The sequence below is a fragment of the Pelmatolapia mariae genome, linkage group LG10_11, assembly GCF_036321145.2.
Source record: "Pelmatolapia mariae isolate MD_Pm_ZW linkage group LG10_11, Pm_UMD_F_2, whole genome shotgun sequence".
NCBI classification, from domain to species: domain Eukaryota; kingdom Metazoa; phylum Chordata; class Actinopteri; order Cichliformes; family Cichlidae; genus Pelmatolapia; species Pelmatolapia mariae.
This window is the reverse complement of record NC_086236.1, coordinates 54,494,077-54,516,978: the sequence shown is the minus strand read 5'-3', so window position 1 is coordinate 54,516,978 and position 22,902 is coordinate 54,494,077. Positions and strand designations below refer to the sequence as shown.

Here is a 22,902-nt window from a genome sequence, read left to right as displayed (position 1 = left end):
TTTACTATAGTAGTTAACAAAAATTGGGTGTTTCACAATATACAACAGTGTGGCCACTTTTCTTGTAATATAGCAACGTCAGATGTTGATCCTAGAGAACATGGCAAACAAACAAACAAACAAACAAACAAACAACAAAAAGCTAATTGTACCGGTAGTAGGGTTATCTCTGCTTGGCATTCGCCTAATATATGCCGGATGCGTAGTCGGCTACCTTATTTTGAAAAGACCGCATGACCGGAAGTCATATTTTGTCACCCTGGGAGGGAGGACAGCTTAGCAAAGCTTGCAAATTGATGAGTTATTTAATATAAAAGAAGGGTGAGTGAAAGCGACTGTTTGTATACAGTTATGCAAACACACAGGCGGTATTTATGTTAATAGATAGTGCCGTTACAGTAGTACATTTGTCGTGTTAGCATGAACGCTAGCCAGCATGCTAAATCAAGAGCTGACGTATTTCCCAGGTTTGAGAGGCAGGTCTAAGCTCAATTAAAGATTATGTTTGACATTTTTAGTAAAACCCTAGGTGTCAGCTGCAGTCCTTATCTGTGCTGAAAATAATGTTGTGCTATGTTCACTAATAAACCTCGGCTCACTAACCCTGTTAATGTTTTACTACCTCTGTTTTTAACCTTTCTGGGTGTAAATTGGTTCACTGCGGCTATGCTGGTTTGTCAGGAGGATGAGCAGCTCAGAGGAGGTGTCCTGGATATCGTGGTTCTGTGGACTCAGAGGGAACGAGTTCTTCTGCGAGGTCAGTCTCATTTTCATTTTCACTCTTTATTTTTCAAAGCTTTAGTTGCACCATCATAAGCTTTTCACAGACTTCATCATTCGCCTGCTGGCGGAGTATACAGAAGCGTAAATTATGTCCCCACACCATCAGGCTGCTGTACACTGTGGCAGCACAAGTCTATTCACACTTTTTGTATAGAGCAATGTGCATAAATACGACTGCAATTCCTCAGTGGTTCACATGATTAAATTAAATCGAACCTTGACTTCTTGATTTTTGGTCCATATTCATCACAGCACCAAGATATATCAAATGTATTTGCACACCAGACTATACGTACAGACTTTCTTTGAATAAATCTGATGTGGTGTCCTGATTTCTTATGATCACTTTCTCTGTTTGCACTCTTATGTTAATGGTTACAACATCACCTAAAGACTAATTTATTGATTAAGATCATGGAGACACTTGAATTTTATGGTTGAACGATTTCTATAAATCATGCAGATGTAACCTGTGACCCATTTAGGAGTCTGAAACCCTGCACCATGCATGCTTAGACTGAAAGATAAATGTCATTGTGTCCAATATAGTGGTGACACATCAAAACAGCCAGTACTTAAGGATATGCTGCATGTTGCAAAACCATTGGGAAATCGCAGTGAAGCTACTCTCGATGAAAATAAAATACTTTGCTAAATTTATAATCTCAACTAACAACATAAAAAATAAAAAAAAACGTTTGAGAGTGTACTGGGACTTTTTGCCAAACCAGTAAAGTATGACATGTATGGTGGACTAAAGCCATCAGCTATAAAGAAGACAAAAATGACCACCACACTCATGATTTTGTTTGACATATTATGTGGAATAACACATGCAAGTACTGAAATGTACAGAATGTGCTTAAATCAAACTAACCAGGCTATGTGATGATGTTATTTTACCTTCTGACCAGGTGTATGCGCTTAATGAATTTATTAGACCACCTTCCATAAAAACAAGAAAATTCAAATGCATCAAAAATGTGTTTGAAGTTTAAATCTGAACTGTTATCTATTAGGCAAACAACACACTGAATTCAAATGAATTTGTAGATGCTAGAAGTAGCTGCAGCTTTACATTAGAAGGACTCCTGGAAGTTCCTTTGGTTAGAAATTAGTTAATCACCTCAGTTACTTTTTTCCATCCAGTAGTTTCTGTTCTGTTGTAATTTCAGAACTGAAACAACCAAATAAAACGCATTTCCCTTTTTTTTTGTTAAATCAGTTTTTTTGTGTTTGAGTGTCTGAATTTCTTTCTTGGTCAAATATGTCTGTGCTGTTATTTATATTGCAGTGTCTCAATAACTTGCAGGGAAATCTTTAAATAATGGAGTAGGTTGTCACCTACTAGATATCAACCTGGGGCAAAGGCCACACTATGGCCAGTAACCTGTAACCAGGATGAGCTGCTGCGTCATTTACTTTCTGGTCTGCATTATTTATTTTATTATTTGGTATGTTTGGGGCTGGAAGATGCCACCTTGGACATTTTACACAGACGTAGTTTTCAGTTCAGTTACATATAGTTAAGACGTGACTGTTGCAACTGCTCTCCTTGCCTGTTTGTGAAGAACACGAAGGGTTTTCTTTCTAAGAGTACGTAAAGGACATCAAGTAAAAATGCTTAAATGAAAAATGCCAAGAAATAGCTGGCTGCGTCGCAGTAATCTTGTTAAACTCTTGTATAATGGTTCTATATCAGTGTGCTGTGCATTGCGCTGCTGCAACAGTAACTTGTGCTATTAATAGCCTTTGGTTTCCTTCTGCTGCTGTGTTTTAGGTTGATGAAGACTACATACAGGACAAGTTTAACCTGACGGGGTTGAATGAGCAGGTGCCTCATTACCGCCAGGCTCTGGATATGATTCTTGACCTGGAGCCAGGTGAGATTTTAAAGTGGTGCAAACCACTTCTCTCATAAAATGAGATAATAAAATGTTTAAACAGGCTAAATTGTTTCTATTTAAGCAGATGAGGAGCTTGAAGATAATCCAAACCAGAGCGATCTGATAGAGCAGGCAGCAGAGATGCTGTACGGCCTTATACATGCACGTTACATCCTCACAAACAGAGGCATTGCACAAATGGTGGGCTCTTATTTTATAGTTTTTTGCAACAACATCTTACAGGCGCCACGACATGATCATCACGAGTGATTTCTAAGTTTGTTCTTTTTTGTAGTTGGAAAAGTATCAACAGGGGGATTTTGGCTATTGCCCCAGAGTGTATTGTGAGAATCAGCCAATGCTTCCGATTGGTAGGTCTGATTTTTCTTGATCTTCTCATTGGGGGGGGGGGCGCATCACTTGAACTAAACAACACCCTGTGATATTTGTGACTATCCCTTCTTTTCTCTCTCTCCTGCGTAACGTAGGTTTATCGGATATACCGGGAGAAGCGATGGTGAAGCTTTATTGCCCAAAGTGCATGGATGTGTACACCCCTAAATCCTCCAGGCACCACCACACAGATGGAGCCTACTTTGGCACGGGGTTCCCTCACATGCTGTTCATGGTGCACCCAGAGTACCGCCCAAAGCGACCCGCCAATCAGTTTGTGCCAAGGTTTGTCCCCAAGTTCTTTTGCATCAATGTGCCTTAAAAGTTACACTCAGTTTTCAAACGACACCAAGCCACTGACCTCTGAAAAGCAAGAAATTTATTTATTTATTTTTGTTGTTTTTTAGGCTGTACGGTTTCAAAATCCACCCAATGGCTTATCAACTCCAGCTTCAGGCAGCATCAAGTTTCAAGAGCCCAGTAAAGGTGATTCGCTAGAAGCCATCTTTGACAAAGACAGTGGACTCAGAGACTTTGTTGTTTACAACTTGTGTGAAGCAATTGATTGTGTATAACCAATAAATACCTGTACAGTTCTCCAAACTCTGTGTTGATAAGCACTTTCAGATTCAGCCATATCCTCTCTTTCAGGAGGCAGTTACAGTTGTGCAATTTTTAATTATACTAATTAATTGAGCTTCAGACATGTGGTTGAACCTTAACTGATGTCAGTCCATCTTTTCAAAATAAAGGGGTTTCTCTTTTAGATTGAAAAGTGACTTTTACTCAGTGATAATGAAAACTGCAGTTTGCTTTGCGGCTTAGTTGAATGTAACAGAATGTCTCACCACCAGCCCCAAGAGGTTTGCCTTATCAGTGATTAAGCCTCGTGAAAATGTAACTATTAAATCCAGAACACATGTAGGAATGTGCTTAGATGTTGTTCTTGTAATATGTGCAAATATAATCAGGTGCTCTTACCAACAACCAGTCAATACCAAATTAGAGAGATAAAGAAAAGACAAAAGGACCTATGCTTGTTTTAAATGTTACTCTTCAGTTTCATGAGATATAGTGGCAGTGTATTTGCTTGTTTAGACAGCTGTAACAATCATTTCCTGATGGCTCTGTTTGTATATGTTTAAATAATGGGATAACGATCTAGACCAGGGGTGTCCGAACATAAGGCTCTGGGGCCAGAAGTGGCCGGCAAAGACTCCAATCCGGTCCACTGGGCAACTTTAGAAAAAAAGTTCCGAAATTTTGAACTTTTAACTGTATTTTTATAAATTTGACAGCGTTTCTTATTGATAAAGATCTCCCATTCATAATTCATCACAATAATTAATAATTACATAAAGGTTTGTTTTTCCACTACCTACTATGATTTGGTTTTTTTAGGTGTCTGTGAAGTTATGAAAACTTTATATTGTATAATTACAGAATAGTCTGGGCAATGAACTTCCAGAACTACTGTAATTTTAAACATCCATCAGTTTCATTGATTCGGCTTATTTAAGATCAAAGCGGGCTGACTGTGTAAAATGAGTTTGACATCCCTGATCTAGACAGATGTGACTTTCTTTTTTTTTTAAGAGTTTGGTATTGAACGTGCAACATCCACTGCAAAACAAGTGACTGGCATTAAATATTTATTTCTTACCAAGAGCTCATTTTTAATGTGACGTGCTTCATTCATAGACAGCCCAACAATGTGCAAAATAATGCTTATTTTATTTTATTTTCCATAAAAAGACAGGGATAAGTCACAAAGCAACAATATTTGTAATTATCTAAAAACTATTATTTTTTTCTTAATGTGAAACTACTTTTTTATCGAGGGAGGAAAAAATGCAGATGTGGTTGAGTTTTAGCTATAATAGCAATGGCTTCTTTTTTTTTTTAGTTTAAAAAAATGCTACCAAACATGCTACCTAGAAGAGATTCGTATGTTTTCTTCTCTATGGAAAAAGTACAGGAAAAACAGCAAGTGAGAGCAACCTACTCAGACTATGTGGTTAAAAAGGCTTTACAAACTTGGTTGATTATGAATGTAGTATTTAACATGGTGGAAGCCTGGAAACCAGCTTGTGGTGAAACATCACAATACATCAAATCACATGAAACAGTTCCTACTTAACAAATAAATTACTGTATAGTAGAACACGTAGAAAAAAAAAAAGACAAAGTGTGCTCCTGTGAGAGGAAAAGCCACATTTATCGGGCAGCTGCCTTCATGGCTTACATGTGTGGCTATTGTGACAGACAAGCTTTTATATTTATTGACCTCACTTGACTGAACATACATGTACATTTACAATAGAGGTGGATAATAAATACATGGACATTCCTCATACAATCATACGGAGGTCTGTAGTCTTACAAAGAATATCAAAACCTGAGATAAACAGACCAAAAACCTGTAAAAACTTTTCATATCAACCAAATATGTTCAAAGCAGGTAGGACTTCTATTAAAATGAACAAAAACAGAGCTGAGTAAATCGCCACTGTTATCTGTGAGTTCTGTAAAGTCGGATGAACTTGGTGGACTACGAGAGGAAACGAATAAGAATGATTCAGGGTGATTCAGGCAAGACGAGTCTTAAATAGAGACCTCAAAATTCAGTAAAACAGCACAAATGGTAACCTACATTTTCATGAGCAGATATGAATAACTTAAAAACCTCACATTTGTACAAATACTATAAAAAGCATTACTTCTATAAAATAGAGAAATATTTCAAAATAGATCAATTTTTTTAAAAATTCAAACTTTACAAGAATATGTAGGCTACTGGTTCTTGGCTGGTTGGGGAAGAAAAGATTAACTTATTTTTTATTTCTTTCTTTATTTTTGTACCTGAGACGTGAACAAACTGTCCAAATTTGAGCAGAAAATATCTTTGTCCACATAGAGATGTGAGGTATGTCATTTCATTAAAATAAAAAAAGTCTCTCCTGAATTAAATAGACAAGTAAACAACAAGGAAAAAAAAAAAAAAAGAGTTCCCTTGAATGTGGTCTTAACGTTCCCCTAGCAGCACCGTGGGAAGAAATGCTGATAATGGCATCTAAACTATAATGGAAACAGTAAATTTGTATAAAATCAACAATGTAAAAACCACTAGGAAAAAAAAGTATTTAAAAGCAAGCGTAACTTGAGATCACACAACTGCAAATGCTGGGATTTAACCAATAAACGTGTACTCGCTAAACTTTTACAACACTAGGATGATCTGAGGACTGTGCAGCCCTGCCTACAATGAACAGCCTGAAAAAAAATACAAAAACTGAAAACAAACAGACTCTATTAAGAATTAATATACGCTGTTATCAATCATTTTAGCTGCAGAGTTATGAGTGGGGGTTTTTTTTCCTGTTTTTTAAGATATGTGTGCGCAAATACAGCTGGTCACTGTGTGTTGAGTGCTGGGGATATCGGAGGTGATTGGTCAAAGGAACAAGGTGTGGTTCAGTTACAATGCTGATGCTCCGCCGTGCTTCTCCTGCAACACAGACATGTTTTGTTTATATGATCTAAGTTGCTAAGACAAAACTGTCCTCGTCGTTAAGCGCTAAAGAGTTGATGCAAGTACAAATTTAAGCAAAACACTGTAACTTCATATTTCAGATTAAAGAGTAGTATGTAAAACTAAGGAAGCTTGTTTTCGGTGCTGAAAAAAAACTGGATAAGATTTGTGCGAATATTCTGTGCATTAAACATATTTTTTGGACTCACCTACTACTATTAATGCAGCTGTTCACCTCAACTGCTCACATGATTTTGCGGGATGAGGTTGTGGCATTTATTTTTCCAGTTCAAGCTCAATTTTTTTGATTTTTCACATGCAAAATAAACAGATCTGACCAATCAGAGCACTGCATTTGGGAGCAAGTGCACTCGTAGCTCAAAATGCGCACCCGTACTGAGTATACAGTGGTTAAATAATACTGTTTTACCTCAGAGACAATTACACGACAAGTTTACATCTGAAAAATTTGGAATTAAATGCTATTATTTTGCACCGCACTTGGTGTAACGGTCTTTGTCTATCTATCTTGGAATTTCAGTCCAGTTGTTGAAATTTTGAGTTATGGATGGCTTTTTTTCCTTTTACTGCACAAACAAGCTTCCATATAAAACTCAGCCAAGAGAGCAAATACCGCCTTACGCCTAAACCTGTGTGTAGATTTTGTACCTTATCTTGGTCGATGTCAGAGTCTGCGGTTATGACAATTCTCTTCTCCACGCGAGTTTCTGAAGATCCGCTTTTTACTACCTGTACAGGAAGGAAAATCTATATTAGAGAGGCATATAAAGAGTAATAGAATGGAAAAGGCGAGAGCCTAATTTGCTCTGCTGACCTTTGAGATGTGAGTGGTGGTAGTCGTCACTGAGGTGCCACTGGTGGTCTCTGAGGTAATGGTCTGGGAACTGGATACTGTTGAGCAATCTTTGTCCTCCTCTGTCCCATCAACGGTCACCTGAAGGAAAGAAGAAAAAAGGGGGATAGACTGAATAGTCATTTCTAAATCATGTGACATCAAGGTTTCACCGAGGAAGGCACGAGGCTGCTTCATTCTTATTTTGGAGCCCTTCTACTGATCCTCCCAGACCTCCTTATTGGGAGTTTCTGAAGCCACCTCCACCATGCAAACCTGACTGCCTATAGCTGAGACAGATCTGGGCTGAGCAGCTGCTGGAGCCCCTACCTTTGAAGACTCATAGGTGAAGGTCTTAGTCGGGACGATAGGGACCTCTGTGGTGGAGATGCCACTGGGTAAGGGGCTGGAGACGGCTGTGATGGTGACAGTCTGCGTCTGCACCAGAGGGGGCTGTGAAATGGAGCACAGCCCCATGAGTGACTGTTTAACCAGACACTTTGCACCACAGCAAACACTTTATTTCACACCATGCATTAGCTATTGCCTTTTTTTTTTAATTAGACTTTCACCACAACCGCTATTTCCTCTCACCAGATTAGTTTATTGTATTCGAAACAGAAGAATCAACGTGTTAACGTCACTTCCCACCACCAATCACTCCAAGAGAAACAGTGAATAAACGGCACAGGTGAGTTGGAAAGATGATCAAAAGTAATGGTTTTGCAGCAGAGATTGTTACAGTGACCCGTCACCGTCGTTAAAAACTTAGCACACCACTGTGCAGCACCTCTGTAGCGTCTTGAGTTCCATCTGACAATAACAAGCACTTTCACACCAAACCGAATACCACCTTAGGAGAGTCACAAGTTTTTTTATTTGTATCGGTGCTGCAAAGGAGTGTGTCAGCCAAGAAGGGAAATAATCAGCATCACCCCGAGGGAGTCAGGAGGCTACCTGGAAACAGCGTATGACCTGTGGACCATCGCTCCAGAAATAGGAAGCTGGGGAGGATCCAGCTATCCTCCCAGAGTCGTCCGACACTCCGGGACACGATCCTTCTTCCTCTGGGATCACGTCTAAAGCATTACAGGAGGGATCAAAGGAAGGAGGCAGCTGTGCCATTTCCACCTCTACGATTGGCACCAAGTTCGTCTCAAACACTACAACCTCTTCCTGATCACGTGACTCTTTCTCAACAGTAGCGCTGTGGACTTCGACACTCTCAGGCTCGCTCTTGATGGGTAGGCCTGTAAATTCCAAACTACTGCTGGTTTCCTCATGTGCAGTCTTTGTGTCTGAACCATTGCTTAGGGGTCTAATGCACACACTCTAAAAGAGACATAAAATAGTTACTATGTGAAGTATTTCCAACTGACACTATGAAAATGATAAATACGCATGCATGCAAGCTAAAAATATGTACAAAGAGTGGATTAGGCTGCACAGAGCATAGGTTTTATGAGGTACTGCAGAGACTCTGGTTATCTGATTGCACTTATGTAATAAAAATCAGCCCTGTTTTAATGCCATAGCTTAACAACACACAATGGCCACAATCATTTCTACATGGTGCATGCTAAAAGTAGGTGACCAGTTTTTATGAATGGTTACAACTTTATGGCATGCATCTTAACAATAAATAGAATGCGTCATGATTCCATTCTCCTGTTTAAATTTGGAGAGGAAGGAACAGAGCAGAAAATTATGAAACCTGAAGTTTATATGAAATAATTCAATTCCATAAATGGAAATAAGAAGCATAGGAACTGAATATGGAATGGTTTTTATTCTTTGGTCAACGTTGATTGTCAAAAAGTCATGCAACAAGGAATCTCTTGCAGCTGCTACATACTCCCTTTCCAAATACTGGCGGAGGACAAACAGGTTATTAAGAATAACAATTAAGCTGCCTCAAGAAATACTACAGTGTGAAAGGGTACTCATCATTTCCCCCATTAACAAGACTGCTGTTTTCTCGTGCATGTGAGTTCAGGAAAAAAGTCACAGTGGTCATCTTTTTCTTTTTTTAAAGACAGTACTGTAAGACTACTGACAATATAAATGTACCTCAACATGTGTATAAAAGCAGGCTCAAAGTGATGCGGTCAAACGTTAAAAACCTCCAGATAAAAGTCAAAACTTGTATCTTTAAAAGTCCAAAAGACGTCACAGAAAATGCAAACAGCACTGAGTTATCACTTCCAGTCCTGATCAGTCTTTGGAGAAGGAGAGGTCTGATTCTGGTTGGGGAAACCAGGGGTGGGGTGGGGGAATTGTGCCGCAGTGGAGGAAACAGGGAATCAAAGTCTCAACAGTTCAAAGGAAGCCTGAGGGAAAAAAGAAGAGGGCAGCTTCTCAAGTGGAGCAGAGGATGAGAGGTGAAAATGCTGGAGTGATGCTGCAGAGGAAGCAAAGGAAGGAGAAGAGGAGAAGAGAAAGCTAGAGGCTGATGGCTAGATGGGCAGGGTGCGGTCTCCGTGGGTCACATTCACACCTTGTGTGGGGCCTCCGCAGGGTTGAGACGACCCCCTCAGCTGCGTTTGGAGTAGAAGTCGAGCAGGGGGCCGCGCGGAAGGCGGATGACAAACTGATGGGGGGGGGACGAGGATGAGCAGGAGGAGGGGGGAAAAGAGATGAGAGGGAGGAATTTTAAAATATGATAATGAACTGAATTTGTCAAATCTAAATTTGTGCAACAGCTGATAAAATTATAACATTTTAAAGCCTTTATTAGAAAACAAACCAGATTTTATTCACTTTTCGTTTGTTTTCAGAGCATTGAAATATTACATGCATTTTAACATGCACTTTATTTGTTTCCATGAACAACAAACTTTTCTTTCTTCTTTTGAAAAGACAGAAAAGTCATTCACACTTGCGGTATCTTATTTAAAACTATCTCATCAGCTAAAGCTGATACAGCTGAGAGCTGATGGATAGCAACAATGCTATGCATCTCAAGTGACATTAAACTGTCATAAAGGTTCATAATGTCAGCAGCTTAGAACCTAAAGTTTAACTGGTTATTTTAACAAGTAGCTTTTACTTTATTTTAATTCAATTATCAGTCCATTAGAAGCAGCAGAATCAAATCTAGCTCTGCTTAAAGTTGATGATTACTTTTCTCACAGTAGTGAGTTGTAAATAAGACGATAAGCTGCCTTGGAAAAAGATGATAAAAAATAATATTACTCCTGTTATGAGTCATGTGGTTGTTGGCTTATATACTTTGTACAATTGTTCTGTTTCATTTCCAAACTGCTCGCTGTGAGCTGTCATTACAGTTGGTCCATAATTTGTTGGACAAAGGCACAGTGTTTGTAGTTTGCCTATGCACATCACCACAGTAGATTTTGAATCAACATGACTGAAATGCAGACTTCCAGCAATTCAAGGTGTTTAACAAGTTGTGAGGTTTAAAAATAATGAAATTTTTTTGCCAATTTTAAATATCAGGTTTGTTCACTTGAATAAAAATGTTCAAGTCTACAACCTGCTGACATCAAACCTTCTGTTTCTTTCCTTGTGAGGTTCTGTTACGTCTATTTGTGCATCTTTGAAATTTGTCTCCAGTAACAGAAAATCAAAAATGTTTGGCTGAAATCAGGTGATCAACTGGCCGTGGAAGAGTATCTCATTTCTTTTCTTTGATGGCCTTATGATCATTGGCTATTTCTCTCCTTCTCGATACTTTTCTCTTCCCATCATTCTGGTAGTTCATCTTGGTTTCATGTGTCCAGACTCTTTTAGATGTTTTCTGGCAAAGTCTAATTCGGCCTTCTCGTTTAACCACCCAGCTGTAAAGCCTCTGTATTTCCATTCATTTCCCTCTTGATAATAGACTCTGACACTGATACTCCTACCTTGCTAACTTGCTTATGTGTTGTGAAAATGTTTTTTCTTAACCTTGGAAATATTTCATCATCCACTCTGGTTGTTTTCTGTGGTCTTTCAGGCATCTCGGTGTTGCTGAGCTGGGCATTGAATTCATTATCTTTTAGAACGTACAAGATTATTGATTTGGCCACTCTGAAGGTTTTTGCTATTTCTCTGATAGGTTTGATCGGATTGTTCAGCCTAATGACAGTCCCCCTGACTTGCTCTAGCCTCATATTTTTGAATAACATTTTGAATCAACTTGTTATGTTATGTCTGTTTCATCTGTTGAGAAATAATAAGGGAATAAGTTTCACCTGGCCATGAAAATGTTGTGGAGACAGTGCATAAAAATGGCTGTAATTCCTAAACAGATAATGCTATACTTTTGTACAAGCCCTTAAATTAAAGCTGAAAGATGGCACTTCAATCACATGTTGATGATTTGATTTCAAATCCACTGTGAAAATTAAAAGCAAATGTCTATCTTCAAGAAATTATGGCCCCTCCTGTACGTGTTTCTTTGAAAACTCAAGCGCATACTGACAATATGATAAGTTTGAAGGAATTTAAGTTTTCAAATGTAATAATCTTTGTGTCCAAGCCATCATGAAGCACTTGCATGCCAAGTGAACCTCAACAGATTGCATAATTACTCATGTGACAGCGACTAAACTGAAACTGAGTTTCCATCCGTGAAAAGCTTCAATTACCTGAAATACTGTCATTCAAATTGAAAAATATTTACTCATGTCAATAACAATATTAATAATAATAATGTTGTATTAGCCATTTGCCAGAATCCTTTGAGATCATTTACCAGAATAATGGCCGATACAACTGTGAATGAGGCCTCATCTCTTCATTAAAAAAACAAAGATGCTCAGAGAAAGCAGCAAAATAAAAAAGGTGAAAGCAGCGTAAAAAGAAAGTAAGCCAAGAAAAAAAGAGAGGAAAAAGAGAGGGAAGAGGGGAAATACTGTTCAGTGCCAGCACGTGCAAAACGTCTTGAGGGTGGGTTGCCTTTTAGTCATGCAGCAAATTTGTAAAAGTCAGGTCTGTCAGACATGCAGTACAAACGTGTTGGGCTTCAGAGGCATCCTAAGCAGGTCTGATTCAGACCGAGTGGCATCTCAGAGAGTGGAAAACCTGTGCCAAAGATGCCTCACCCACAGTGGTCTTTTATGTGAATGAACAAAAAAGTCAACGAGTCCGGCTGCATTCTTCATACACATTCATGTAATGCATACCGCATGCCATCAGCTCAAATACATGCACACGCAAACTGTCAACACTGTCTACATCAGAAAGAGCCTGAATGACTCCTCTTCACAATTTCTTCTTCTTTTTAAACATTACTCAAACACAAGTCAGTTCCAAAACTGATCATCTTAATTAGTCAAATTAAATGTTATTATTACTATTTTTTCTCTCAAATTCTTCAACTGATAGACTAAATGAACTAAAAGGATCAGTTGTTTTTTGTGCCAGACTTACCCCATCCGCGCTGGGCAGAGGCTGACCGTTGATTCCCAGGGTGCGGAAGGGAGAGTGTGTGGACAGGCGCTTATCCCACTCACTTGGCCTGGAATCTGGGACCGCCTCCATGAAGTTTCTCTTCAGCTCACTGATGCTGGCGTGATGCCTGAGCAGCACCTCCTGAGGCTTATCGAAATCCTTTACAGAGGAAAGTCGAGATGGGAAAGACGTTGCAGTTGAGGGCGGGGGGGACAGAAAGTATATAGAGGTTGGGCGGGAAGGGAGAGGGAAGGCAGAAGATGTGTCGTAAAGAGGGAGAGATTAAAAGAAAAAAAGTCAGATTATTTGGTGTTTTTTTGCTGTTTTGTGCAACTTTGGTTGATTTATTGAGGATTAAATAAGCAGAAGCGGGGTTAATGTGATTCTAAGCGAACAAATTTTTCAGATTCCTTAAATAATGATCAGTGTCTCAAAATGCAAATTAAACCTGGCAGCTGATTCATGAGAGCAGAGCTGGAGCCGCGATTTATCAAGCTGATAAATATTTGGTACGGTGGCCCTGAGAGGCCAAACGGACTGCAACTTCAGAAAACACTTGCAAAAAGAAAAATGCTGCAAAAAGAAAAACGCTGCACTGCAACTTCAAGAAAAACGCTGCACTGCAACTTCAGAAAACACCTGCAAAAAGAAAAACGCTGCAAAAAGAAAAACACCTGCAAAAAGAAAAACACCTGCAAAAAGAAAAACGCTGCAAAAAGAAAAACACCTGCAAAAAGAAAAACGCTGCAAAAGCACACAAAACACAACGGAAATAGGAAAAAACACAATGGAAATGTTTCTGGGGAGACAATAACCCGACAGACCAGTTGCACGAACCAAAACATGCTAACGAGTGCACTGGGACTGGGAGACACTTCAAAGAAGTGGAGGAGAGGTAAATGTGTTGTAATCATATCATTCTAATAATACTACAGATATCTGGAATATACATACATGTTTTGGTTCGTGCAACTGGTCCGTCGGGTTATTGTCTCCCCAGAAACATTTCCATTGTGTTTGTTCCTATTTCCGTTGTGTTTTGTGTGCTTTTGCAGCGTTTTTCTTTTTGCAGCATTTTTCTTTTTGCTGCGTTTTTCTTTTTGCAGGTGTTTTCTTTTTGCTGCGTTTTTTTTTTTGCAGGTGTTTTCTTTTTGCAGCGTTTTTCTTTTTGCAGCATTTTTCTTTTTGCAAGTGTTTTCTGAAGTTGCAGTCCGTTTGGCTTCTCAGGGCCACCGTAATTTGGAGTCATTTGGAGCCGTGGTTGGGTAGAGGGCCTAAACTATACAGCGCAACACTGAGCATCTATTTCACAGCATTAGGCTCGCAGTGAAACATGTTAAGAGAAGAGGCTGCAAACCAAAGAGCAGGAGAAAGGCGGTGACAGCAGACATTGTAAAAGCTGTTGAAGATGAAGGCTTGTTCCAAATGAAATCCCTGTTCATTTAAGACAAATGAACAACGGTCGAAGCACTGATTTGGCAACATTTAGCACCAAGTTGATCTTTACAGGCAACTGCAGGATGTGATAGCAAATAAACAGAACATACTGCAAACTATATATCTGTAAATCATGAGCTGTTGTGGTGCAAAAGAGCAACTTAATGATAAATGTTTCACCAAATGGCATTTCTTTCATACACAACACAGCAAAGGAATCCCCCCCCCCAATTTTCATTTCTACAGACTAAAACACTCATTTGCATAATTGTCAAGAAAATGAAATGCATTACTGACAAGTCTGAAAATGAGATGTAGGACAGAGCAAAAGCAGGAACAGGAGAATACTGATGATCTTGAATAAATAAGTGCATAAAACATGAGCTCGGAGTGAAACCTGCCATTAAAAAAAACAATTAAGGAAAGCTTCACTGTTCTTAGACCTTGGTGCCTCACCAACACCACACGGTGAATCACTATGAACAGTTTGTGGATTATCAGGAGTGCAGCATCCTGAACAAGTTCAGATTGAACCCAGTCCATTTATTTTGTTCTTGTTCTAAACTCAACAGCACTCTCCTGAATCAATCAGATCAGTCGGTTGCCACACACAAACACACATTTTTCATGTAATCTACAGCTGCTCGTTAACGCCGACGAGAAATGTGTGAATCATGCCGCATGCAAGCGTGATGTTAAACAGCAGCCGGTGCGCTAAAGAGCAAGAAAATGCAGCTGGAGACCGACGTCTCCAGAAGGGATACCAACCTCCAACATTAATTGGCTATGTCTGATATATATTGAGTCACCCTCAATTTTCTTAGCTCTTTTCTGTGAAAAATGAAAAGAACAAAAAAAGAAGAAGGTGGGTTTGTTTCAGTTTCCCTTTATGCTGGCATCAACCACACCTCTTCCATGCACACTACGAAGTTCACTAATGTGTTAATAAAACAGAGAAAGTACGAGTTATAAGAAGTGCATGCACAGTCGTTTGTGTGACCATAAGGGACCAAAATCTGCACTACACTAACAAAGCAAAGAACATATGGCTCTGGAGGACTGACCGAAGATTTCTATTCTTATAACGAGAAAAGAAAAAAGTGATGGAGTGACAAAAATGTGATAAAACACCAGTTACCATGCCTCTTTAGTGCATTTAATCTATAATCATGCATGTGTGCATTCCAGTGTTAAGAACAGCAAGCAATGGGAAGAAATGATGTAACTGTTTCAACTTTTAAAAACAGCCAGTAGTTGTTAACGTACTCTGAGACTGTGAAACTGTTTACGATCTATCCATTGTTATATTTTCTACCTTTTATAAAATAAAAAAAATAAAATAAAAACATTTCTTGTGCATCGAACCTGATGTAGGTTTCATTTACGACCTAGTTGTATGGAAGCACAACATGAGAAGAGGGTGAGATTAGTCTTTGGGATGAGAAGCTCTTTATCATCAGAAATGGAGGTGGAGAAAATGGCTACGGTAACATGTACGGCACTAAGAATCTGACCTTTCGCATTCGCACCACCTCCGTGTTCGTCGTCTCAGACTCGTGCTACCCCAGGGGAGGAGAGAGGAAGACGTGTTAGCATCCCCTGAATGTTGCCGTTAACACTCAGATCTCAACCGTGGTATAAGCACGTCTTCTGACATGCAAGACGCCTGCATCTGACACTAACCTGGATGTCCCCATTCATGGTGGATATCAGTGATGAGTCTAGTTCTCTCTGGTCCCTCCACACTGCTGGCTACAGCAGCAAGAGATACACAGTTCACACTCAGAGACGGGGCAATCTCAGATCACTACTTTAGCATCTTTCGCCACAAAGGCTTTGTACTATTCACAATAAAAGACTTTCTGTGAAAACACAACATTTGTTATCACTTTTTTCCACACATATTACATTACCAACATTTACAACAGTGATCAGAGTAACTGAATACCTTGGCGTCAGCCCCAGTTTCGATTTTTGAGGGCTCCACGGCTTCTACGGTGACCTGCAGCTTCCGTTCCTCCTGGCGGCTGGTTTTGATTGGAGTGGAGGTCTGGGGCTGGTCGAGAGGGGCCATGGGGATTCCCGCCTCCATCAGAGCAGCCTGGGAGAAGACCGGAGCACTGACAGGGCGCGTGCCCCTCTGGGCGCTCGCAGCTAGACAAAACGCAGACAAAATGGAAATGAGTGAATGTTGGGTTTTAGCACTGAGCAGGCTGTGAGTGGAGAGTTTTGTGAGGATCACGGTGAGTAAAATGCACACGAAAACAGCTATAGCATTAAAAATAAAACAGCTTAACAAGCATATGGCACACTTAGCCTCAATGCAGCACCGGTATACTGTACCTCATTTGTTTTCTTTGCTCTCATTTAAAAAGACAAGCGCGAATAAACGTAAGGATGTGATGTGGGCCAGAAGCAGATGTCCACAAAGTGGATCAGTAAAAGCGGTTCTTGTTATATTCCAAAGGCTGGATGCAAAAGCCGACGGCGTTAGGCTGCAAAAAGGCATAAAGCTAAATGAGATTGAACCAGGGAAATGACGACATTAAGAAAGCATTATTTCTTCAATCGAAGGTCCGTGAATAATGGAAAATGCCAGCTGTGGGCCAGTGTGTCCCGTGCAGAGGTTGCAGCTGTTAGAAATGAGTGTTTTTATGAAGCAAACAAGGCATGACCGTGTGTGAGTTTTTTTTAGCCACACACAAAACGAAAAAACTCCACACAAGGAAAAAATACCTGACGCTTTGAGGTCACCCTCGAGTAGAACAAACCAATTATCACTGACACGTGTTTGCGAGGGTCTTTCTTCCAGGATCCGTTTCTCAAACTCCGGTTTCGTCTCAGAAATCGTAATCTTTTTCGTGGCCGCGGCAGCAGCTGGAACTGTGACCTGTGCTGGGAGCTGCTCGCGCTCCGAGACAGCGGCTAACACAAACACACAACCAGGTGTTACTCACCTCAGCAAGAAATGTCTTGTATGTATTGGCATACCAAGTTCTTTGGGATTATACCTGTTTTCTTAAGGGACTTATCCAGAAGAGTAAACCAATCATCTTCCACCTCTCTCACTGCTGGACGTGGCTGCACCACATCCTGCTGCTGCTGCCGTATTCTCTCCACTACTGTAATTGTCTGCTGTGCTGCCTGCTCTGTAAGTGTAAGCTCTTTAGCAGGTCTTACATCAGGATATATATGGATGCGTTCCACCCCAGCAGCTGACAGAGTACAGAAAAAAAAAACTAAAATGAGACCTGCAGGAAGTTAAATATTCCCTCTACCTAAATATCTTAAATGAGCATTTCCCCTGACATACTGTACCACCATACAAACACGATATAATTAAGGCTGGTGCAGTATTTCTGCATTAGTTTATAATGTGCTCCTAGTACAACATAATAGAAATCGAGCACAGTTGCCATGTTATTCAGTCTAATAGCATCTCATAGCAAAGCCGCACGGCCATACAAGCAGCAGAATACCTGGTGCTTTTGCTGCTACATCCAGCAGCACAAACCAATCATCATCCACTTTTCCTGCTCTTGCCGTTTCAATCTTCACCATCTTCACAGGTGGCCTCACACCTTCCACGATCTTCACTCTTGCTTCAGTGGTTGCCACTAGATCAATAATAGGTTTAACTACAGCAACAAACACAGAAACATAAACGTAAATACATCTGATGCGAACCTTTTGCGCACAGCTTCACACAGCACCCATTTGGCGTAGAAATCTACCTGGTTGTACGACCACAGGCTTTTCAAACAGGACAAACCAATCATCTTCTCTCTCAGAGAGGGAGGCAATTTGGCTCGCTCTAATTTCAGACACACTTGTCCTGTCTTGCCGGCCGTCCGCACCAATTACTGTCTTCTTCCATTTTTCGGTCACCTCAACCTCAAAAGTCTTCATTTCCGGAACAATCTGAGCTGGAGTCACTGGCACAGACAGAGTCAAAGGCGTTGAGTGATACTGCTATGACCACCATAGTCCTCTTAGAATATTATGTTTCAGTCTGAATTTACTGTAATACCTGTTGGTATCATGACTTCATTATGTGCAGTACCAAACAGAGCAAACCAGTCATCTTCTCTCTCTGGCTGGGAAGGCTGTGGTGTAACCTGGTCAATCTGAAGCAATCTCTGCTCTATACTTTTCACTTCAGTTGAAACATCTGGATAGATTTTAGTCTGCATCGACATAGAAACTGCAAAACAAAATTTCAACTCTGGCTACTATCAAGCACAAGATAAATATTTTGTTGATCTGATAAAAGCACATTTGCGAGCTGCAGATACCTATAGGCACATCTGGAATAACTTGCTTGGGAGCCTCTGCTTCCACTTTCTCCACAACAGCATCCTCAACTACAAGCTCCCGCCTGGGATCAACAGCCTCTGCTTCAGTCAAGGCAGAAACGCTCTCTCTGGTGTAAACCTCAACATACTCAGCCATGGAAGCTACCAACACAGAAACAGAAAACTCACTGCATGACACTTGAGGCAAAAAGTGAATGAAGAAACAGCAGGAGCGCAGGGGAAAATCTGCTCTACCTGGTGCCACAAATGAGGGCTGCCTAATGGGAACATCCAGCAGCACAAACCAGTCATCTTCTCCCTCTTTCGCATCCTGTAGAAGTGCTACCCCCTCCCTTTCTGGCAGCGTTTGTTTTGCGTCAGCACCTTCAACCAAAATGTCAACTCTTCTTTCTCTCTGCTCAAGAGCTGTTACTTCAATCAGAGAGGCACGTTCCTCTGGGGGAGCAGCAATTCGCTCTGAAAAGGTGACTTAATAAAAAAGCAAAAGCTCAGGGACTTTGAAAATAAGAGTACCTGCAGTGCTTAGAATAATTGATTCTGCTAAAGTTGTGAGCCAGCACAGGGGACATTTATGAATACCTGGCGGTGCGTGTGACGTTTGTCTTGAAAAAACATCCAGTAACACAAACCAATCATCAACTCTGTCTGACACTTGGTGTTGTAGTTTTTCTCCTATATATCTCGATCTGTCTTCGATTGCCATTTCTTTCCTCTCTTCCATGTGAGTAACTGGTAAGCAGAGTCAGGACAGACGTCTTTTATCGCCAGCATTAACATGCAATTCTTTCATGAGCGAGCAAGGACAAAATAAAGCACAAGGAAGCCAAAGTTTCAAAAAACAAAACAAAAACAAGACCGAGCAATACCTGATGGCCCAAAAAGCTTTTGTCGGGGAATAAAATCCAGCAACACAAACCAGTCATCAACCCGTTCAACGCTTATATGTGGTTTTTCTTTCTCAGGGTTGAAATAACCACCCTTGTCCACTTGAACACGTTCCACATCGGCAACTATGTATGAAAGTGAAGACAGAATATTTGAGCGCGACGGAAAACAAATGGCACCAAAAAGCTGGAAGAGAAGCTGGGCAGTGGTGGTTATTCTCTCTTTAAAAAATACATAGGCAGTATGAAAATCTAAAGTCGAGTATATCTTACACCTCACTGCAGAAATCAAAGCAAAAGAAAAGAGCACAACGAAAGCCGGTTTGGTTAATATAATGTTAGTGCTTCGGGACATTATGTATGTCTTTATGGTTTCGATGATATTAGAATATCAGGGGGATTAGCATACTGTACCTGGTGTTTTGAAACCAGCTTTGTGTGGAGGCTGATCTAAAAGTATAAACCAAACATCATCAACTCTCGCCTGAGACAGACCTTCTGACCTCTCTGTAACCTCCCTCTGTGGCCTCTCCTCCACCACTTCTGTCTTACGCCACAGTTCCTGTCTTTCTAACATCTCCTCTGATGCAACACCAGACTGTCCCTGCACGTCTTCCATGTCTTCCTGCTGCTGTCCCCTCTCTTGTACAATAGTCACTATCTTCTCAGTCCTACGCTGAACCTTCTTGTATCCTGCTACAGCAGCAGAGCCAGCGACGTCTGCATCTTGCCACTCCTGTTCCATTTCACGCAGTTTCTCTCTAAAGCTATCGTCTGTATCTTCTTCACCCTCCCACTTCACCCGTTTTATTTGTTCTTCCAAGTCATCCACTTCACCCTCACTTGTATCTATTCTCCGCACAGATTTCCTCACCACCATGTCCGTTATACCCCTGGATTGGATTGACTGTTTCTGCTCCAAATTGCTCTCTCCTTCCCTTAACGTTTCTACCACTTCCTTCCCCACTTGTTTTTCGCTCTCCCGCTTCACCACGATGTCTTCCTCCTCAGGCAACAAGTCTTTTAAAAACACCTCTTTTATTTGTTCTTCCAATTCGTCCACTTCGCCTTCTTCACCCTCTTTTATAACTCTTCTCCTCACAGATTTCCTCACCACCACTTCTGTTACACCTTTGGCTTGGATCAACTGTTTCTGCTCCATGTCTCTCTCTTCTTGTTTTAGCTTTTCTACCTCTTCCTCCCCCAGTTCTTCCTCTACTGCATGCTGAATTCTCCCTGCAATTTCATCAATTTCTTGTAGCCTTTCCTCAAGATCCCTCACGTCCCTCAATCTTCCTTCCAAAATTTCCTTCTCTGTAAATGCATCCACCAACATCACTGTTTCCCGCATCCTCCCAATCATCTCCTCAGTGATCATTTGCTGTTCTTTCATGCTTATGACCTGCTCCTCCTCCTCCCCCTCCGTGGTAGAGACTGGAAAAGTGATACAACAAACCATTTAAGCACTGCAATTAATTGGGGTTTTTTTTGTTTTGTTTTGGGTTTTTTTTACCATTTTTTACCCAGAAAAGTGTGAAGGTTTTTGCAGAAAGCCAGACAAAGAAACTCACTTTGAGGTTTTTCAAAATGCTCAGAGGGAGACACGCTGAGCAGACGGTCAAAGTACAGGAACCAGTCATCCTGATTTATCGCCACTGGTTCCAGTTGGTGGTCCATAGAGCTCGTTTTTGCCAAGCTAGTTTCAGCTGACATCAAAAAACAAGGTGCAACATTTTTTGTATCAGGTGATCAAACAACAACAAACTTCAAACAGCTGAAACGAGAGGGCCACGTGGAGCCACACGCCTGGTTTCTTACTGAGTAGTGCCGTGTGCATATAGTATGGTGGCAACATGAATGAAGTGCATGTTAAATTTGCGATATTTGACGCTACCCATGCACTATAAAGGTAGATACCTGGCTCTTCAACAAAATCAAAGGGTGAGATAAATGGAATATGAGGCTGATGATCCAGAAGAATAAACCATTCATCTTCCGTTCTCCTCTGCTGGTGATCGTCATCGCTCGCCAGATCCTGCCACGGCTGACTGACTGTCTGGATAATGGTTTGAGGACCAGCAGTCCCAGTCTCCGTGCCAACAGTACGCCCCTCCTCCTCCTCCCGGGACTGAGTGAAATTCTGCTCAAACTCCCTTCCGGCTGTGAAGACATGACGAGGTGATGCCAGTTATGTAATGGTTTTGCTGCAGAGATGACGACCGGCTGTGAATGCTGCACAGCGCTTCAAGCAAGCAAGATTTCAAGCTTTTGTGCCAGACTTCTGTGAGTCCAGTAAAGCGAAGTTAGTATAAAGACGAATGAAAGATGCCTTTTGCACTTTGGAACACAAACAGGCTCCAGATGGAACCCGTTACAATGATGGGCACTGGGGCAGTGATGAGGGAGGTCAGTCAGTCAAAAGTTCAAGCATAAAGGCACGCGCTATAAGCAAATGAAAGCAGTTGTGCAACACACGTTAAGTGCAAAGTTATGAAATGGAAAAAAAGAGGAACAAGAGCCTCAAGACTGGAAATACCTGTTTAGAGTTACATTTGTGAGGAAATTTGTTTCATTTATTTCAGATTTCAGTAACCAACAATACTCTGGAGTCACACCGGGGAAAGTACAGGGTACGTGTCCCGTCTCATGTATTAGAATAGGTCACTTTCCAGACAAGCTAACTGTGCTGAAAAGCAACAGTTTTGCAGGTATGGAAGCAAAGATGAATGGAAAATGATGCAAAAAGGCTGTTAGATCCTACAAAGCAATCTGCGAGTAGAAGGTATGCCAGAAGGCATCACTTCACACACTTCCAAGTACCTGTGAATTCGGAAGAAGGCTGGGGTCTGTCAGATACCATCAGCAGTGACCAATCATCAACCTGAGTCCTGGCTGATGCTGAGACTACCTGCAGAAACTGGAGAGTTTCATCTCCAGGTTCTATGGCAAAACAAGTCAGAGGGCACCTTATTGGACCTGTGGTTTATTGCAGGACACACACACATACACACACACAGATGTGACAACATACACTCACGCATACCTCCATCTAGGTTGCGAGACAGCCTCTTGCTTGCAGATCGTGTGAAGCGAGGTGCCGGCCGGTCGATCATGGAGCTCGCCTGGCGGGTCTGGGCCTGAGTACGACCGCTGTACCGGAACTTAGAGCCCAAGGCGAGGAAGCGACGTGAAGAGGGCGGCTCCACTGTTGAAACCCTGAGCAAGAGATATAAGAATTACATTTTAATCTACACATTATTTAATCAATTTGACCAGTACATGAACACTGTGGATTCAAAATTATAAACCCTGCACTGTCTTCTTAAAAAAAAAATCAGTGTTATGTAAAAAGATTAGCAACATGTTTGGATTTATCTCATTAAGGAGACAAAAGCTTTAAGGGTGTTCAGCTTTTCCTCTG

The 22,902-nt window shown here is 40.9% G+C and overlaps 2 protein-coding genes across 9 annotated transcripts in view; one reads left to right on the top strand and one right to left on the bottom strand.

Moving 5' to 3' along the window:
* Nucleotides 1-214: 214 nt before the first annotated feature.
* LOC134638036 (casein kinase II subunit beta) lies at nucleotides 215-6,215 on the top strand. Its single transcript, XM_063488673.1, has 7 exons — nucleotides 215-321; nucleotides 682-757; nucleotides 2,564-2,666; nucleotides 2,755-2,870; nucleotides 2,965-3,040; nucleotides 3,158-3,347; nucleotides 3,470-6,215. Exons 2-7 carry the CDS (start codon nucleotides 686-688, stop codon nucleotides 3,558-3,560), a joined length of 648 nt encoding a protein of 215 aa, XP_063344743.1. The 5' UTR covers nucleotides 215-321; nucleotides 682-685; the 3' UTR covers nucleotides 3,561-6,215.
* The window catches only part of LOC134638035 (uncharacterized), a 31,646-nt gene continuing 13,521 nt past the window's right edge, over nucleotides 4,778-22,902 (bottom strand). For 2 of the 8 annotated variants that reach the window (XM_063488665.1, XM_063488664.1), the window contains exons 10-33: nucleotides 22,525-22,697; nucleotides 22,302-22,421; nucleotides 21,399-21,641; nucleotides 21,053-21,187; nucleotides 19,896-20,915; nucleotides 19,464-19,607; nucleotides 19,177-19,326; nucleotides 18,832-19,065; nucleotides 18,577-18,738; nucleotides 18,312-18,485; nucleotides 18,016-18,216; nucleotides 17,761-17,919; nucleotides 17,293-17,496; nucleotides 17,018-17,206; nucleotides 16,230-16,435; nucleotides 15,965-16,033; nucleotides 15,796-15,840; nucleotides 15,050-15,112; nucleotides 12,824-13,003; nucleotides 8,405-8,779; nucleotides 7,778-7,900; nucleotides 7,430-7,549; nucleotides 7,264-7,344; nucleotides 4,778-6,570 (exon numbers count right to left, since the gene is read on the bottom strand). In XM_063488665.1, the coding sequence (XP_063344735.1) occupies nucleotides 6,541-6,570; nucleotides 7,264-7,344; nucleotides 7,430-7,549; nucleotides 7,778-7,900; nucleotides 8,405-8,779; nucleotides 12,824-13,003; nucleotides 15,050-15,112; nucleotides 15,796-15,840; nucleotides 15,965-16,033; nucleotides 16,230-16,435; nucleotides 17,018-17,206; nucleotides 17,293-17,496; nucleotides 17,761-17,919; nucleotides 18,016-18,216; nucleotides 18,312-18,485; nucleotides 18,577-18,738; nucleotides 18,832-19,065; nucleotides 19,177-19,326; nucleotides 19,464-19,607; nucleotides 19,896-20,915; nucleotides 21,053-21,187; nucleotides 21,399-21,641; nucleotides 22,302-22,421; nucleotides 22,525-22,697 (4,600 nt within the window). In that variant the 3' untranslated portion in view covers nucleotides 4,778-6,540. Of the gene's footprint in view, nucleotides 6,571-7,263; nucleotides 7,345-7,429; nucleotides 7,550-7,777; nucleotides 7,901-8,404; nucleotides 8,780-8,812; nucleotides 10,038-12,823; nucleotides 13,004-15,049; nucleotides 15,113-15,795; nucleotides 15,841-15,964; nucleotides 16,034-16,229; nucleotides 16,436-17,017; nucleotides 17,207-17,292; nucleotides 17,497-17,760; nucleotides 17,920-18,015; nucleotides 18,217-18,311; nucleotides 18,486-18,576; nucleotides 18,739-18,831; nucleotides 19,066-19,176; nucleotides 19,327-19,463; nucleotides 19,608-19,895; nucleotides 20,916-21,052; nucleotides 21,188-21,398; nucleotides 21,642-22,301; nucleotides 22,422-22,524; nucleotides 22,698-22,902 lie in introns of those variants that run through there. The other 6 variants (XM_063488666.1, XM_063488670.1, XM_063488668.1 and 3 more) reach the window with 6 other exon arrangements.

Coding starts and splice junctions, on each gene's coding strand:
- LOC134638036 (XM_063488673.1), top strand. CDS start 686: ATGAGCAGCTCAGAGGAGGTGTCCTGGATATCGTGGTTCTGTGGACTC. Junction 2,667..2,754: donor GATTCTTGACCTGGAGCCAG/GTGAGATTTTAA, acceptor CTATTTAAGCAG/ATGAGGAGCTTGAAGATAAT. Junction 2,871..2,964: donor ACAGAGGCATTGCACAAATG/GTGGGCTCTTAT, acceptor TCTTTTTTGTAG/TTGGAAAAGTATCAACAGGG.